Source organism: Mastigoproctus giganteus, chromosome 10 (genome assembly GCF_048544385.1).
Source record: "Mastigoproctus giganteus isolate SK-2022 chromosome 10, ASM4854438v1, whole genome shotgun sequence".
NCBI classification, from domain to species: Eukaryota; Metazoa; Arthropoda; class Arachnida; order Uropygi; family Thelyphonidae; genus Mastigoproctus; species Mastigoproctus giganteus.
The window spans coordinates 80,306,866-80,325,144 of record NC_143584.1 but is presented as its reverse complement, the minus strand read 5'-3'; the positions used below and the strand labels follow the sequence as shown (position 1 = coordinate 80,325,144).

The following is an 18,279-nucleotide window of genomic DNA, read 5'->3' as shown; positions in this document are numbered from 1 at the left end:
TAATTCTTTAATTTTCAAATCCTCGTAACTGCAGGGACTCAGATAATGAATACCCCCTGTATCTCATATTGTGAATACCTTCACAACGAGTTGCCTAGGTATTGCACTACTTCGAATAAGTAATGCTTCTCCGGTAGAGAAGACTGCTGTTATTTATTCTCAGATGGGCACCACACCCAGACGGCTTTGACCATTTCAAAGCTGGTTTGCTTCATCATCAGTGGGTGGGTAGGTACCCTGTTGCAATATTGACAACCCAGTTACAAAGTAAAGTAAAAGTAAACTGCAGCCATTATCAGCCCACTGCAGGATGGAAGCCTCTTCAACAATTCATGTTGAGGGAAATGGACCATAATCTGCCACGCTGGTCCAGTGCGGGCTGGCAGATCGACCGTATTTAGCAGTGAATTCAATTAGTGTACTCAATTTTGATGTAATTTTCTGACTTTCCAAAAAGTTTCGGATTAATTTTTTAATATAAATTGCTACTTGTTAAACAATGCTGGTTTTATTTAATGTATTTTCGTAATTTTTAATTATTTAATTCATATTCTTTTTGCTATTGGGCAGGCAGGTAGTGCAATTACCCTTTTTTTTTAATTTTTTAATGTGGGAATTTTAAAATGTGCCAGTTGCTTGAGCTTTCTGGGTGATAGATGCCATGTGTGTGTCTGTGTTAAATAAATTATTATTGTATTAAATAATAGTATTAATTTTTTTTTTTTTTTTTTTCAGTATCCTTATGTTCCACCCCATATTACTAAACCAAAAGAACATAAAAAGCTATATTTGGTACAACTTCCAGAAAAAGGTAAATTGTTTTGAATAAAGGTGTTGCATGATATTTGTATAATTGTGTGGTAATTTTTAATACTAATCAAAGTCAGTGCAAGTCTTATCAGTAATGCAGCAGCAGTATTTTTGTATAAGCATAATTAGTACAATGGATGAGTTAGTAAGTTCAATTTCACTATAGCTTCATAACAGTCTATTCCAGAAATATGAGAATTTGCTGCTTTTCAGTGTAATCACCTCCTCCCTTTAAACATTTATTTTAGCAACTGAAAAAAATTTTGATTCTGTCAGAAATGAACGTATGGGAGGAGTTAGCCAACTCAAGAACCATCATGTTGTAGTTTTAGCCTGTCAGCATACTTCTGACCATCTGTATGAATCCTGAGAGTTGAATGATAAACTTGGATTAAATCCAAATCAGTTCTACATATAGTTGATACAAACTCATTGTCAGAGCAGATACTACCTCAAGATGACAGGGGACTAGCTTCTGCCTATACAGTAATATTGCAGCCATTTTTTTTTTTTTTTAATTTTTTTGGCTATATTTTCTAGGCTTTGTTTTTTTCGAAAAAACATCAATGTTCATATTGATGTTAGACAGGTAATGATGTATACTCTTTGTCCTCTATTTACTTATGTTCATTTTGACACCTCAGTTACACACACAGGTTGCTCTTAGTACACTAGTGTATGGTACACTAGTGATAAACCTGTGTGTGGGGGGGGCCTAAAGTTTACCTAAAGTTCTCTTCAGGGTAGGGTTTTCTAGGAGGCTCCTAGTACACTGGAAAACCCTACCCTGAAGAGAACTTTAGGTAAATGGAATGAGATCCCCCTTCCTTCAGTCAAGATATTAACTAACTGCCATTTCCAGATATGTGGATTGGGGATATCCTCTCTGTCCTTCTCTCCCCCCCCCCACTCTGCTGTTTTGTTCAGATTGCTAGGAATGCCTTTCAAAATTACCACACTTTAGGCTATATTCTTTCTTCTCAAAATATTATTTCTTTTCTAGATTTGTTAACACAGAATGGATAATTCATTTCCCCGGTGTAATTTTTATTGGGAATGAAAGAGCAAATAAGAGGGGTGGGAGAGTTGCCACCATGAAAATTTCCAAGCACCCAGATTTTGAATTAGTTAAACTAATCGTTTTGAAGTGGCAAACAGCACTGTTTGAATGATTCCCTAAAATTTAAGCTGTGCTTGTAAACTGTTAGTGTCCTTTACTATGTCCGAGAGTAAGATACATACGATATTCTCAGTGACACTGACCAGTTTGGAAATAATGTCACCGTTCTTTGCTCTCTTAGTGATTTTTCATACTCAGTCTTTGCCAGTTTAACCTTTTCTGTGGTACTAATACAACACAATGACACCAGTTAGTTTAACTTCTGTTCCTGGTAAAATAATGGAGTCGCTGGTTAAAGATGCATTGCAGGATCATCTAGACAAGACTGCAGCAATAATTCAGACACAGCATGGGTTTGTTAAGGGAAAGTCTTGTCTGACAAATTTGATAGGATATTATGATGTGGTTACAAAGGAACTGGATGCGAAAAATAATTTTGATATCATATATTTGGATTTCAGGAAAGCTTTTGACACTGTTGCGCATGGAAGACTATTGTACAAATTGGAGCAGAATGGTATTAAGGGTAAGTTGCTACAATGGATAAAAGGATGGTTAAGTGCTAGAAGACAGAGGGTGGTAATCAATGGGTGCTGCTCTTCTTGGACTAATGTTATTAGTGGAGTCCCACAGGGTTCGGTGTTAGGCCCACTGTTGTTTTGTATATTTATCAATGATATTGATGAAGGTATATCAGGCTTAATGTCAAAGTTTGCAGATGATACAAAGGTTGGCAGGGTTGTTAATGACAGTAATGGCAGTGTGCTACTGCAACAGGATCTAGATAATTTGGGCATATGGGCTAAGAAGTGGCAACTGAAGTTTAACCTTGACAAATGCAAAGTACTACATATGGGTAGAAGTAACCCCAGAGAAACGTACCAACTGTGTGGTACTACACTTAAGGTGGTAGAAAATGAAAAAGACCTGGGAGTAATTGTGCAGGCAGATATGAAGTTTTCTGAGCAATGCAGACAGGCTGCCAGGGCAGGTCATGGGGTTTTGTCAATGATATATAGGAATTTTGCTAGCAGGGAAAAGGAGGTGATTATCCCTCTGTATAAGGCAATGGTCAGGCCACGGCTTGAGTACTGCGTACAGGTCTGGAGGCCTCATTTTAGGAAGGATGTAGATTTACTTGAGTGTGTACAGAGAAGGGCAACAAGATTGGTGAGGGGAATGAAGGGATCCTCTTACCAAGAGAGGCTTAAGTTCTGCAAATTGCAGTGGCTGGAGACTAGGCACCTGCACGGTGATCTGAGGTATATAAGGCCTTGAATGGGTTGAGCACGCTGAATTCTGATGGGATCCTTCCACTTGTTCAGATTACGAATCTAAGGGGGCATAAATTCAAATTCAGAAAAGACAGATGTAGAATAGATGTGCGGAAATTTGCCTTTAGCCAGCGGGTGGTTAATTGCTGGAACAAACTTCCATCTGTCGTTGTGGAAGTTGATAGGTTGAATAAATTTAAGGAGGAACTGGACAGGCATTTGGAGGGAATGGTGTGATTTTTTTTTTTTTTTTTTTTTTTTGGCTGATGCTGCATAAGCTCATACATTTGCTTTCTTGCATCACATGCTACTACTACTACTACCTTCAATAGCAGAAAGGTGTGATCCCACTGGAAATAGCTATTGTCAGATAAATAACTTGTAGGTAGAAGAAATCTGTTTTGTAGAGACTGGATACATTTAAATGAAGGTGGTGCAAGGATTTTTGCCAGTATCATTGAGGATACCTTAAAGGTTCAGGGAAACTGTTAGTTTGGGGGGGACAAGATTAATATAGATATGCATTTATTTGATGATATTGGTCAAAGTAATGCTTGCATATATCTCAAGAGTTCTTGTTTGTTACCGCAACAGATCATATTAGTAAGGTATTCTGAGGACAGAAACTTTTCAAATGAGTGGGTAGCTAATGCCAGGGAAGCAAGCTTAAATAACTTCAAGGGGTGTTTCAGGGTAGTTAACTATACAAGAACACTAAGTCTTAATTGTTTATACAGTAACGTCAGAAGTGTCATCATTAAAATGAGTGAATTCGTACTGCTGGTTAGGACAAGTAATGCTGACATAATAGGGCTTATGGAAACGTGGTGCCACCCAGAAATAGGGAATGATGAGTTTCAGTACAGTATGTAGCCGACCTGGCTAGCCGGGTGGGTAAAGTGCCTGCCTGGCAACCCAAAGGTCACGGGTTCAATTCCCGCCTCGGGCTTGGATCAAAGTACTGCAAAAACCTTGGGAGGTGCATTATGGTCACAGAAGCCTATGTGCCAACAACTACCAAAAAAAAAGGAAAAAAAAAAAAGTACAGTATGTACAATGTATATAGGAAGGATAGAGCAGATCAAAGGGGTAGTGGGGTTATACTTCTTATCAGAAGCAGCCTGATCGTGACAAAGGCTTTCCCAGATTCAGACATTTTGGATGCTACTATAGAATCTGTATGGTGTGAGATAGTTGGAAGCAAAGGTATAATGAGAGTGGAAGTAATCTGCAGGCCAGGTGATTGTGGAGATTATGATGAGAGCCTCTACATGCAAATGGAATGGGTAAGTAAGCGTGAATGTCTTATTGTGGGTGATTTTAAATTGCCTCTAATTGATTGGAGCAAATGCGAAGGAAACTTGTCATGGGGGACAAAATTTTTAAATCAACTAGATTATTGTTATTTGTATCAACATGTCAGGGAAAGTATTATGGAAAAGAATATTCTAGACCTGATCATCACCTATGAGCCAGATGACATAAAAGGGCTGACAGTACAGGAACCAGTAGCAGGAAGTGATTACGAAGTTCTACGCTTTGTGTGTCAGCAGACAAATAACATGCATTTTTTCTAAATATTTAAAAAATATATATATGTAAGAAATAGTCCGAAATGTTTGAAATAACAATTCATTTCGATTAGTTGTACCCAATACAAGCTTGAACATTGTTCGTGTTACCCAGCCTGAGGAGTGGGGCAGGGCGGGCGGGCCAAAGCCCTGGTCCATGTAGACCTTTAGTATATAGTATATGGCTAGCCGGGTGGGTAAAGTGCCTGCCTAGCAACCCAAAGGTCGCGAGTTCGAATTCCGCCTCGGGCTTGGATCAAAGTACTGCAAAAACCTTGGGAGGTGCATTATGGCCACAGAAGCCTATGCGCCAACAACTACCAAAAAAAAAAAAAAAAATATATATATATATATATAGTATATGGTTAGTAGTTATACTGTATAGTATAACTACTAATATACTATATAGTAGTGTATACGATTAGTAGTTATAGTATACAGTAGTATATGGTTAGTAGTTATACTCCTAAAAACTAGTGTGTAGTATATAGTTTTTACTACTAACATTAATTATTAACATTAATATCAATTATTAGTAGCAATAACTACTAACATTAACTGGTTATTAGTTAACCACTAACTATTACTGGTTAATTTTAGTAGTAAGAACTACAGTCAGTTCTGCTATAATGCAGTACATGTGTTCCTGAAAATCTCCACGTTATGGTATTTCGAGCATTAAAAACAACAGGGCTTATTGGGAAAAGGGATGGGGCAGAGCACTCAAAAAAAAAAAAAAAAATTTTTCATTCTAGTAAGTAAAACACTAAAAAAAAGTTAGAAAACCAATAAAATTGTTAACACAGGTTTAAACATCTTAAATTTCTAATAAATAAATATTACGGTAAATATAGCACTGTAATATATACATCATCATCATCAGCCATTTTCAATCCACTTCAGGATGCAGGCCTCTCCAGCAACTTTCCGGTTCCTTCAGTTTTGAGCGCTGGCCATCCATTTACTACCCACAAACTCATGAATCTCATCTATCCATCTCCGCCTTTGTCTTCCAGGTTTTCTTCTAGCTCCTCTTGGATACCATTCTGTTATTTTCTTAGTCCATCTGTCATCATGTCTTCGAGCTATGTGTCCTGCCCAAGACCATTTTAGTTCTTTAGTTTTGATAAGAATGTCCTTTACTTGAGTTTGCTGCCTAATCCATGTGTTTCTCTTCTTATCTAACAGTCTGATTCCCAATATAATTCGTTTCATTCTTCGCTGTGTAGTTCTCATCTTCTCTTCCATTCTTTTGGTGAGTGCCCAAGTTTCACTTCCATAAGTCATGGTGGGGAGTATACATTGGTTCATTATTTTACGTTTCAGACACACTGGTATATTACTCTTCAGTATGTGACTATATTTCCTGAATGCTATCCATCCAAAATTTATTCTTCTCTTGACTTCCAGCCATTTATCATTATTACAGCTAATAACTTGTCCCAGATAAGTATATGACTCCACCTTTTCAATTACTGCTCCTTCAATCATTATTTCCCTTTCTGTGGCATACTTGTTCATCATTACTTTTGTTTTAGCCATATTCATCTTTAGTCCAAAATCCTAACTAACTGTGCATAACTGATTAAGATTTTCCTCTAATTCTTTGGGATCGTGGCTTATGACCACAATGTCATCTGCAAATCTTAAATGGTTTAGGTACTCTCTGTTCACATTGACCCCTTTCTGCGACCAGTCTAATCTTCTGAAAGCTTCCTCAAGGGCAGCAGTAAACAGCTTCGGAGATATTGTGTCTCCTTGTCGAACTCCTTTCTCGATTTTAAATTTGCTACTGTCTTTGTCTAGTCTAATAAAGGAGGTAGCACTCTCATATATTTTCTTCAAAATCATAATATATGGGGTATCTATGCCTTGTCTTTCCAGTGCCCAAAACATTGCCTTATGCTGTATGGAGTCAAATGCCTTTTCATAATCCACAAATGCCAGGCATAATGGTGTTTTATATTCATTTGCTTTCTCCATTAGCTGTGATATTACATGAAGGTGATCCATAGTTGAGAATCCTGTCCTAAAGCCAGCTTGCTCTTTCGGTTGATTCTTATCACGTATTCTTTCTAATCTGTTAGTAGTGACTCTTGTAAACAACTTGTAGATGTGGGATAACAAGCTAATTGGCCTATAATTTCCAATTTCTGATTTATCTCCTTTCTTATGCAGCAAAACTATGATTGCATTATTCCACTCCTTAGGCGTCACACCTTTTCTAATGCACTTTGTGAAGAGCCTTGCCAGTTTTTGTGTTATGTCTCTTCCTCCCAATTTTAACAACTCTACAGTAACTTCATCTTCCCCCGGGGCTTTCTGTTCATTTTCTTCAATGCATGTTCTACCTCATCAGGAAGAATACCGGGTATATCGTATGTGTTGCTACTTTGCAATCCGTCTTCCCCACTGCTGGCATTATTCCCGTGCTCCTTGTATAATTCTCTATAGTAGTCTTCTGCTATTTGAATTATGCCTTCTCTGCTGTTTATAAGTACACCATCGCTATTCTTCGTTTCAGTATCATTTGTCTTTCTGTATTACTGCTCATGGCTGCGGATTTAAATCCTTTGCTTTCCCTTAATGCTTGTTCCACTTTTCTTGTGTTAAATCTTCTTATGTCCTCTCTGAGTCTCTTTCTAATGGCTTTGCATAACTCAGTATACTCAATTTTCTCCCTGTCAGTGTTTTTCTTGCTCTTCTTTTGTCGTCTTCGCTTCATCACGACAAGTGTTTCTTGACTAATTTTTTCTTCTTTAGATTTCTTTTTCCCTATAGGTTTCTTCAGCTTTATCACTTTCAGAAAGTTGTAATATTCCTTGTCGATATCTTGGTCCTGAGCAGTCTGCAGAAGCTCAAACTTGTTCTTAAGTTCCAGTACATACTGCTTTTTCTCCTCTTCTGTTATCTCAAAGACCTTTGTATTATTTACTCGAGTCAGTTTTCTCCTTTCCTTTCCTACATCTATATCAAGTGTACATCTTACCATTCTGTGATCACTTCCAACATTTACCTTATTCAGGACGGTAACATCATTCACAATATATCTTCTGTTAGTGAGGATGAAGTCGATTTCATTAGTAGTTAATCCATTTGGACTCTTCCATGTCCACTTTCTGTTCACCCTTTTCTTGAAAAAAGTGTTCATTACTGACAGTCCTTGAGATTCTGCAAATTCCACAAGTCTTTCACCTCTTTCATTTCTTTCACCAATTCCAAAATTTCCTATAGTTCCCCTTTCTGCGCTGTTTTGTCTTTTTCCAACCTTAGCATTGAAGTCCCCCATAATAATAGTGTAGTGGGTTTTCTGTTCATCTAGAAGACTCTCAATTTCGGTGTACATTTCTTCAACCTCTTCATCATCATGGCTCGATGTTGGTGCATAAATCATTATAATCTTTAGCTTGTACCTCTTAGAAATCTTGAGTATTAGTCTTGACACCCTTGGTGATGTACTTTTGAATTCCAAAATGTTGTTTTTAAAATCTTTATGGACCAGAAACCCAACTCCACCTTCACTCCTTTCACTGTTTCCATTGGTGTATAGCAGATTTCCACTTGATAAACTTATAAGTGATTCATTTCTTGTTGTTTCAGCCAAAACGATGATATTCCAATTCACATTTTCTAATTCCTTTTCCAGCTCTAATATCCTGTCTTCATCGATGAGTGATCTTGCGTTATAACAGGCCAAGTGGGATCAACTGATGATGTTACCAGCCTCTCTGGGAACATTGGGGGAAGTAATAGAAGTTCATTGTTTAAACCTGCATAGATGTCAGATGGACTGATAGTGTGGCAAAATTAAAAATTCATGGGATAATTATAAATTATCAGGGGCAGATGAACTGACAGTAAACACAAACTAGTCTACAATCATATCACTTAAGGGTGTTAGGCAAGCTAAGGCAGATAATATAAATTCTTTGGCTAAGGATGAGAAAGGTTACAAATAATTCTCTGCTTATGTTAACACTAGAAAGAAAGGGATGAACCACATTGGCCATATATGTGAATGGCATAAATGTTGATGATCCTCTTTGTTGATAAACTGAATAAATATTTTGCATCTACATTCATTTGTGAAGAAGGTTTTATGGGTGGGAATACTAGAAGTATACCAAGTTATAATTGGGAGGTAAATTATTTTGTTGTAACTGAGAAGAAAGTGAAAGAGAAATTGTCGAAGCCTGTAAGTAAATAGGTATCCCGAACAGTTATATTAAAAAAGCAACAAAAGAGTTAAGCAAACCTTATACTTAGATTTCATCATATACCTTAGCTTAAATCTTTTGACACTGTTCCACGGGAGGTTGCCTCTACAGATTGGAGCAGCATGGTATTGGGGGGTAAGTTACTGCTATGGATAAATGGCTGACTGAGTCATAGAAGACAGTGGATATAAATGGGCACTGACCAATTATAGCCATTCTATCTTCCACTAATAACATTAATTTACATTAGCCAAATTTGTACTAATGTTATTTAGTGGAGTCCCTGAGGGTTCAGTGATGGACCCCTTAGTTTTTTAGTATTTATTATTTATTAACCTTATTGATGAAAGCGTATCAAGCTTATTGTTAAGTTTGCAGAGAATATAAAGGTTAATAGGGTGGTTAACATAGCCTGCTAGAGTCCAGGCTGTTCCATGAAGACAGTGCCACTTCTTCTGACATTTCAAGAGACTAAGTAGTTGGTGTAGACAGTTGAATAGTGCTTCTCGATCAGATTTAAACTTTCAATTAGTTTTAGCAGAATTCCATCTTAATTCAGAAGAATACGTAACCAATGTTACATTGAACTTTAATATTAAAGTAGTTTAATAATAGTAAAGTGTGAATTGATTTTATTTAAATGGAATGTGAAACTTGGAAGCAAGTTGTTAAGTCTAGTTTAACACGTGTTTTGTTTGAATAGTACTGTATTTAAAAAATAAAAGTGCTGTGTGCCTGGACGTACTTCTAGGCACACAGCCTAGAATTACATCTAGGCACCTTATGTGAGTGTATTTAGTTTCCCAAATGATGAAGAACTTAAAGAAGTGGCTTGTGAAAATTCAACACGAGAATTATACTGTCACAAAATATTCGTGGGAATTTGTCATTTCCCTAAAGAGTCTGTAATCACAGAAGATAGTTTTGTAGATGATGCAGGTAAGTTAATATTTGTTAAACGAGCTAGGGTGAAGCTCACTGCTAATGCATATCCAACAATAATTGGAGAAATTTCACCATGTTTAATCAAGAATTTGGCAAAAGGAAGGTACACATGGAGCAAACAGGAAGAACAGCAGCTAGCTAGTGCCATTAGCATTAGTAGAGGCATTTGATGCAAGAAAGCAAGCTTATGCAGCATCAGCCAAAAAAAAAAAAAAAACCATTTCCACTTCACCCCTCTGTTCGTTCAAAATACCTGTCCAGCTGAGCCTTAAACTTATTTAGGCTATCAACTTCCACGACAAGGGATGGAAGTCTGTTCCACCAACCAACCACCCGCTGGCTAAAGGCAAATTTCCGCACGTCTATCCTACATCTGTCTTTCCTCAATTTGAATTTATGCCCTCTCAGGTGATTATTCTGAGCGAGAGGAAGAATCCCATCAGCATTCAGCATATTCAAACCATTCAAGGCTTTATACACCTCTATCAGATCACCTCGCCGGTGCCTAGTCTCCAGACTGTAATTTGCAAAACTTAAGCCTTTCTTCGTAAAACCAACCCTTTGTTCCATTCACTAATCTTGTTGCCCTTCTCTGTACTCGTTCCAGCAGCTCTACATCCTTCTTGAAATGAGGCCTCCAGACCTGTATACAGTACTCTAGGTGTAGCCTGACCATTGCCTTATACAAGGGAATAATCACCTCCTTATCCCTGCTAGAAAAATTCCTATATATCATTGACAATACACCATGAGCTACTCTTGCAGCCCGTCTGCACTGCTCAGAGAACTTCATATCTGCCTGCACAACCACCCCCAGGTCCCTTTCATTCTCTACCACTGTCAGTGTAGTACCACAGAGTTGATATGTTGCTCTGGGGTTGCTGTTTCCCATGTGTAGTACTTTACATTTGTCAATGTTAAACTTCATTTGCCACCTCTCAGCCCATCTGCTCAACCTTTCCAGATCCTGTTGCAGCAGCATAGTGTCAGTAGTGTCCTTGACAACCCTGCCTACCTTTGTATCGTCTGCAAACTTCGACATTAAGCTTGATATACCATCATCAGTATCATTTATGAATACAGAAAACAATAATGGACCCAACACTGAGCCCTGAGGGACTCCACTAATAACATTAGTCCACGACGAGCAGTGTCCATTGATTACCACTCTCTGTCTTCTCCCCTTCAGCCACCCCTTTATCCACAGCAGCAATTTGCCTCCAGTGTCACACTGCTCCAATTTGTGCAGCAGTCTTCCATGTGCAACAGTATCAAAAGCCTTTCTAAGATCCAAGTATATAATATCAAAGTTATTCCCTGCATCCAGTTCCTTTGACTGCATCATAGTATCCAATCAAATTGGTCAGGCAAGACTTCCCCTTAACAAAACCATGCTGTGTCCGAGCTATAACTGAAGTCTTGTCTAAATGATCCTGCAGTACTTCTTTAACTAGTGCCTCCATTAATTTCCTGGAACAGAAGTTAAACTCACAGGTCTGTAATTACTTGTGTCAGCCTTTGATCCTCCTTTGTGAATTGGGGTCACATTTTGCACATCTCTAGTCCATGGGTACCTCCCCTGAGTCCAAGGAAGCTCTCATAATTATGGCTAAGGGTTTGCTTACTTCCTCTGCTGCCTCCTTTAATATAACTGGATAGATCCCATCCACCCCGGGTGCCTTTCTTGTGTTTATCTTCAACAATTTCTCCTCCACTTTACTCCCAGTTATTACAAGATTCTCTAGCTTATTGCTAGAGTTGAATACACCTCTGGCTTTTCCCTCGCTAAATAACTCCTCATGAGTGAATGTCGATGCAAAATATTCATTTAGTTTGTTAGCTACCTGAGCAGGATCATCAACAGTTGACCCATCGATATCAAGTGGACCAATCCGATTCATCCCCTTCCTTCTAGAGTTTACATAAGTAAAGAACTCTTTGCTGTTTTTCTTTGCATCCCTTGCCAAAGATTTCTCGTAATCTGCCTTCGCCTGCCTAACCTCCTTTGTAACTTGGTTACAGATCAACTTGTATCTATCATAGGCTTCTGTGTCATGTGTTAATTTGTATGTATCCCATGCATGTTTCTTCTCTGCCATATGCCTCATCAGTTCATCTGACATCCATTTAGGCCTAAACCTTGAACAATATTTCTTAGTTGGTATGTAAAGCCTAGTAGCTTCCAAGATAAGTTCTTTGAATGCTTCCCATTTTGCATTTGCTGTTGGTAACATCATCAGTTGGTCCCACTGTTTAGAATTTAAATACTGTCGCAGTCCATCTTGGTCGCCTTTACGAAAGCAATAACCCTTCCCTTTACCCCTTATGGTAGTTACCTCTTTGAGTAAATCCCACTTCAGCACACTGTGATCACTGCCACCTAGTGGTTCATTTATCTGCAGATTCTTAATGCATGAAGAATCACTGCTGATAATCAAATCAAGAGTATTCCTCCCTCTTGTTGCCTCCCGAACATGCTGATGTAGAAAACAATTATCCAATAAATCCACAAAAGCCTTGCTAGTGTGTGAGTGACCATCCCCCAAATTCCAGTCAATATCTGGGAAATTAAAATCTCCCATTATAAGACTCTCTGATTTACTGGCCCACTCTATTTCCCTGTACAGTTTCTTATTGTACTCATCAGAGTCATTAGGCCTATTGCACACTCCTACTCTCAATTTTGATCTCCCAATGCTTATGTCACACCAAACTGACTCGACACTGCACTGTCCAGCGATATCCACTGGCTTCACTTCCTTGGATTTTATGTATTTCTTAACTAATAGCATAACCCCTCCTCCCTTCCTATCCAGTCTATCCTTCTGTAGACGTACTCCCCAAATTCCAGTTCTGCATTCCTTATATCTGTGTGACACCACGTCTCTGATATCCCAACAATATCTGCCTTTGATGTTTTGAGCAATACCTCAAATTCATCAAGTTTATTTACTAAACTCCTAGCATTGGTGTACACGCAAGTATACATACACCTCTTTCTATTCTTAGCTACCCTAACACAACCCATGTGTTTACTTGTACCGCAATGACTCCCAGCAGTCTCTGAAATATCCTGCATCTTGTTTTTCAGGCTTCTGCTCATTCCAATAGAAGCAGTGCAAGAATCTCTTTCACCTCTGCCGGTGGCTACTGTTAATCTATTCGTCTTTGTCTCCCCCCAAGCTAGCAGTTTTCCGACCCACCTAACACTGCCACCTAACACCTAACAAAGTATGTTTATTTAGGTTGAACAAATTGATGCCTCAAAAATTGCTTCTCATAGTGATATTGCGTACTATCTGCAAAAAAGTTTGATTTTTCTTTGTCACTTTTTTGATAATGATTTAATGATTATAGAAATAGATAATAAGGAATATCCAGTGATATGTGGAAGCATTGTTGTTTCTTCGTGTTTGGAGTGTTTTGTATTTATATTAGAAAACAAACTATCAGAAATGCAGCTAGAAGTTTTGAATGTACATTTTAAAAAGATTGGTGCTAAACAAGATATTGTAGTTTTGCTTACAATTTGCAGTAACATCAATACAACACATGAAATTACAAGCATGGAACTTGCTGTGAAGAACTTGAGTGATTTCATGGCACAGTTAGATAATTCTGATGCGAACAAGTTAATTTCTTATGGAACAAATTAATTCAGATGATAGAAATATCAACAAATTTAACAAGATTTTCGTGACACATCTTTTTTGCTTTTAAAATGTACTTGTCATCAACCTCAACATATAAAGCAAATTAGAGAAATAAAATTTCTTACACTTCCCCACCAAGGAACACTGAAAAAGATGACTAAAAAATTAAATGCCACTGGTGATAATTTTGAGTCACAGTACTTAAAAAAATAATAATAAAATGGTTTTCTAAAAATCGTTTTCTGAATGATAATGAGAAAATTGTTTCACTCTCAATTGATGGAATTTATTTAGATAATACTTTAATGTTTAAAGCTGGTAGATTAATTGGTGTGAGTGCCAATAGTAATGATCTAGCCATGACAGCACATGTGTTCTTTGCTTCCTCCGTATTTACCAAATATAAAGATGTTGATATAGCCCCTATATCACACTTCACTTCAGACCAATTATATTTTAATACTGTTAATTTGTTAAAAAAACTTAAGTGAATTGGGACTGCATGTGATGTGTTGTTACAGACAACAATGCAATTAATAGCTCAATGTTCAAAAAGTTTCAAAATCATCCTTCTACTGCAGTTGTAAGTGCATATGATAATGAAACTGCACTGTACTCATTGTTTGATCCAGTACACATATTAAAATGTCTAAAGAAATAAGTGGAATAACCTTAAACAAGGTTTAATTTTCCTGATTTCCATGACTCTGAAATAATATGAAATGCTAATTTTAATCATTTACAGCTTGTTTATAATTTTAAAAAAGAAAAAAATTTAAAATACAGTTGAACCTTAAGTGCAAAGAGCTTATATCCTAATAATATTGAGAGGTAGAAATTATCATTAGCTCTCCAAATTTTTGATGACAATAATGTACTTGCACTTAAGGAACTTGGGCCAAAGCATGCAATTTAAGTGGGTAGGAAGGATACTGCTGAATTCATAGAAATTATTCAGCATTTTAAAATTGTAAATATAAAGATTCCTTTTAAATGCATGAGGATGAATAATACTTGTGTCAAAAAGACAAATGTATGAAATTAATACCAGATTATTAGATGTTGCAGTTGAAGATTTAGATTTATCTCTACCTGTAGATGTAGCAGGTTTTATTATATATAAATATCTGGTTATGTTACTCTAGTATTTTAAACAAGGAAAAATGCTTTGTTCATATAGCTAAACTGATGATGATGATATGTTGGTTTATGATTTTGAAAAGGAAAGTGCAATTATTATTAATATGTAATAGAGGGAAACTCAAAAAGCCTCAGCATTGGGTATTCAAATAGCAATAATGTGTAATTAAAGAGGCCTGTGAATTCTGGATTCATTATGATGAGTTATTACATAGATAACTAAAAGCTATTTGTACTGTATATATTTAATATATGTGTTTTACAATTTAAAAATATTAAACTGGTCATTTATTTATTCTGTCTTTCGTTTCACTCTGTGCTGCGTAATAACTCACCATAGCAATAATGTGTTTTAGTTTTCCAGATAATTGTTTCTCCTGAATACGAGTATAATTTCCTTCACTGTAGTAATCAACATACAACATTGATGCATATTTGTAAATTGCAACTGGAAAACGCTTGTACCATCAGCAAAGAAGAGCAGCCTCTTTTGAGATGCAGTCATTCATTCATTAAATGAGTTGACAAAATGTGTAATTTGTACTGTATTTCATTTTTAAATAATCATATTAGAAATACGAATGATAAAGATAGAAATAACTCAAAATTCAAAGATATGGGAAAAATAAAAAAAAAAATTTGTTTTAATATTTTGAAATTGCTCTGGAAATTATAAAATAAGCAGTTTGCTATATTTGTTCACATTGTATTTTAAATCGAGCTGTAATATTGTATCTTAAAGAAGAGTAACCTCCCTTGATGTCATCATTTATTAAATAAGTAATTTGTATTGTATGTCAAATTTTTCTAAATAATTATATTAGAAATAAGAATCTTAAATTACGAGCTATATTTTTATTAATAAATCTCTGTTATTTTTCTGAAATCAATGCAAGGTCTGAACATGTATACCATAAGTAAAGATTTGGATGTTAAAACAGTTTATTTAGCTCAGATTTTGTATTTCATTCTGCATTACAGGTGACCCCCGCTTAACGCTGATAATTCGTTCTGGAAAAACAGAGCGCTAAGTGAATCTGCGCTAAGCGAGCGCTGCATTCCCATATGGTAACATATGTATTTGTGAGTTGCGGTCGGTGTCATAGGATATTTCCTAATCAATAATAAATGGTAGTGAAAAGATGCACAGATGTTGGTCAAAATATTTAATATTCAAATATTTGTGCATATAAAATATTCTGCATTACATACGTATATAATTATGTGGTAACTACTTTCGTATTAAAATTAAACTTAATTCCAATTAAAATCATGAATTTAATTGATCTAAATTGATTTAATTTAATTGATGAATTTAATCATGAAAAATGTGTTGATTTTGAGTTGAACTTTGGCCCTCTTCCAAATAAACTAAAAGGGGTATTAATTTTAAATCCCCCACAGCGTTACCACCTAACAATAAAGTCAACCGTTCCTTCGCCGCTTTGAAACCTGGCATGTTTTTTTCTTCTTTCAATGTGAAACTTATTTTAGGCATTCGTTTCCATAAAAGTCCTGCTTTATCTATGTTAAAAACTTGTTTAGAAGTATAACACATAATACCCCCCCCCCCTTCAATAATTTTAACAAGTTCTTTTTTGAAAGTTTCGGCTCCTTGATCTGCCCTTGATGCTTCTCCTTGGATTTTAAATCTATTCAACCAACCCTTACCAGTTTTAAATGGTTCCACATTTTTTTTTTTTTTTTTTTGGGTGTGTTTTCTTCAGATCATCATATTGGCTAATCTCTTTCTCTCTCTTTTTTTTTTTTTATAATATTTAACTTAACTGAATTCTGCATTGAATATTATCTTTAATAAAATTAGTTAGTCTTTCCATTTCAATCCTAATAGCCGGCCTAGCCCTAGTTGCTTGCAGTGGAACAGCTATCTTTTCTGCTGCTAAAATTAATTGTTTATTTTTTTATAATTGTTCTTACAGTTAAACTTACAAGTCCTAAATTATGGCACACATCCGCTTGTCATTGACTGGAATCGATTCACTTCAAAACGTCTAATTTAATTTTCAAATTAAGTCTTTTTCTTACATTTATAGTCTTCGTACTGCACCCAGACCTTGTTGCTTTTTCATTCTTATCGGCCATTATTAACTCTTCGAAAATGTAACTGCGTTGGTTGCATTAATTACGATACAATGTTCAAGTAAACTGTCTGTTATGCATGATGTCTAATACTGTACTGAGTGATGACTAGACTTCGGATAAATGCACATAACGCAAATATTACAAGCAATATACTTGATATTTTTTTAAAATATTGATCTTGAAACTACTTAACAAGTCACTGTACTGCATTAAATTAGCTTGCGAGAAAATTTTACTGAGTGTGGGAAAATTTCTCAAGTCGGCATGGGAAACGTTGTAATGCTGTTTTGCTATTCATTTTCAAGCTATCGACTCCACCAAATGAAACGATTTCTTTAAATATGCCAAAAATGCAATCTGTAAAAGAGCGTTATAGTGATCTGTGACAGCGTTATAGTGAGATACAGGTTATAATATAAGAACAGTGTTATAGCAAATCAGCGTAAAGCGAACCGTGCTATAACGGGGGCCTGCTGTACTTAATTTGAAGTTTATAATGTAAGCGGAAATATTGTGACAGCGAAATTTTACATTTATCTATCAGTGACTTTGTTAATTGAATTCAATTTTTCCCTTTATTAAAAAAAAGTACTTCACCTATTAGCATTTTATTTTCTTTAGCAGATCTGAAAAGTTTCTCAATTTTTAAAAAGAGCATCTTTTTTTAATTGTAAATAGTAAACATCAAAATTGTATTGTCTTAATATTCTTTAGCACATATGAACCTTACATGTAATGCTTACACTTGCCACCATCTTGATTTTGTGCCTTTACTTTAGTAGGCTATGGTGGTTAATAACAGGAATCAAGGTAGGTAGTCTTAGAAGTGGCAATTGAGGATTTAACATCGATAAATGCAAGGTGCTGCATATGGATAGCCGTAATCCCAGAATACGATACCAATAGGGTGATTCCACACTCACAGTATTGGAGGATGAAAGAGACCTTGGAGTAATTGTATATTCCAACATGAAGGTTTCATGAGCAGTGCAGACAGGCTGCTAGGATAACTCATAGGGTTCTGTCAATGATATATAGGAATTTTGCTGGGGGTCAAGGAGGTGATTATTCCATTTTATAAGACAGTGGTTAGGACATTACTTTATAAAATGGAAATTTTATAAAATGTATCTCCATTTATTTTTAATTTTTTTTATTTCTAAAAGTTGACAGGTTTGCATTTTTATTTTTTAAAAAAAATACATTTTTTCCTCCTTAGGAACAGTTGTTAACCTAAGCAAACAGATGAAACAGTTTATTTAGCTTCCTAACAGTAATTATTCACACTCCTCGTGAAACTGATTATATACGACTCAATTTTGACTAAGCATTTGCTTCCCACCATAACGCAAACTGAAATTGAAAGTGAATGCTACAGAAACTTTATACTTGAAGCCCAATTTCTACCTAAAGGTAAATAATGGATCTGCTTTGTCATGTTTTTTT

The 18,279-nt window shown here is 36.1% G+C and overlaps 1 protein-coding gene across 3 annotated transcripts in view; it reads left to right on the top strand.

Moving 5' to 3' along the window:
* The window catches only part of LOC150079113 (cleavage and polyadenylation specificity factor subunit 5), a 238,233-nt gene that overhangs the window by 78,858 nt on the left and 141,096 nt on the right, over positions 1-18,279 (top strand). For all 3 annotated transcript variants that reach the window (XM_090383808.1, XM_090383810.1, XM_090383809.1), the window contains one exon: positions 736-811. In XM_090383808.1, the coding sequence (XP_090239934.1) occupies positions 736-811 (76 nt within the window). The remainder of the gene's footprint in view (positions 1-735; positions 812-18,279) is intronic.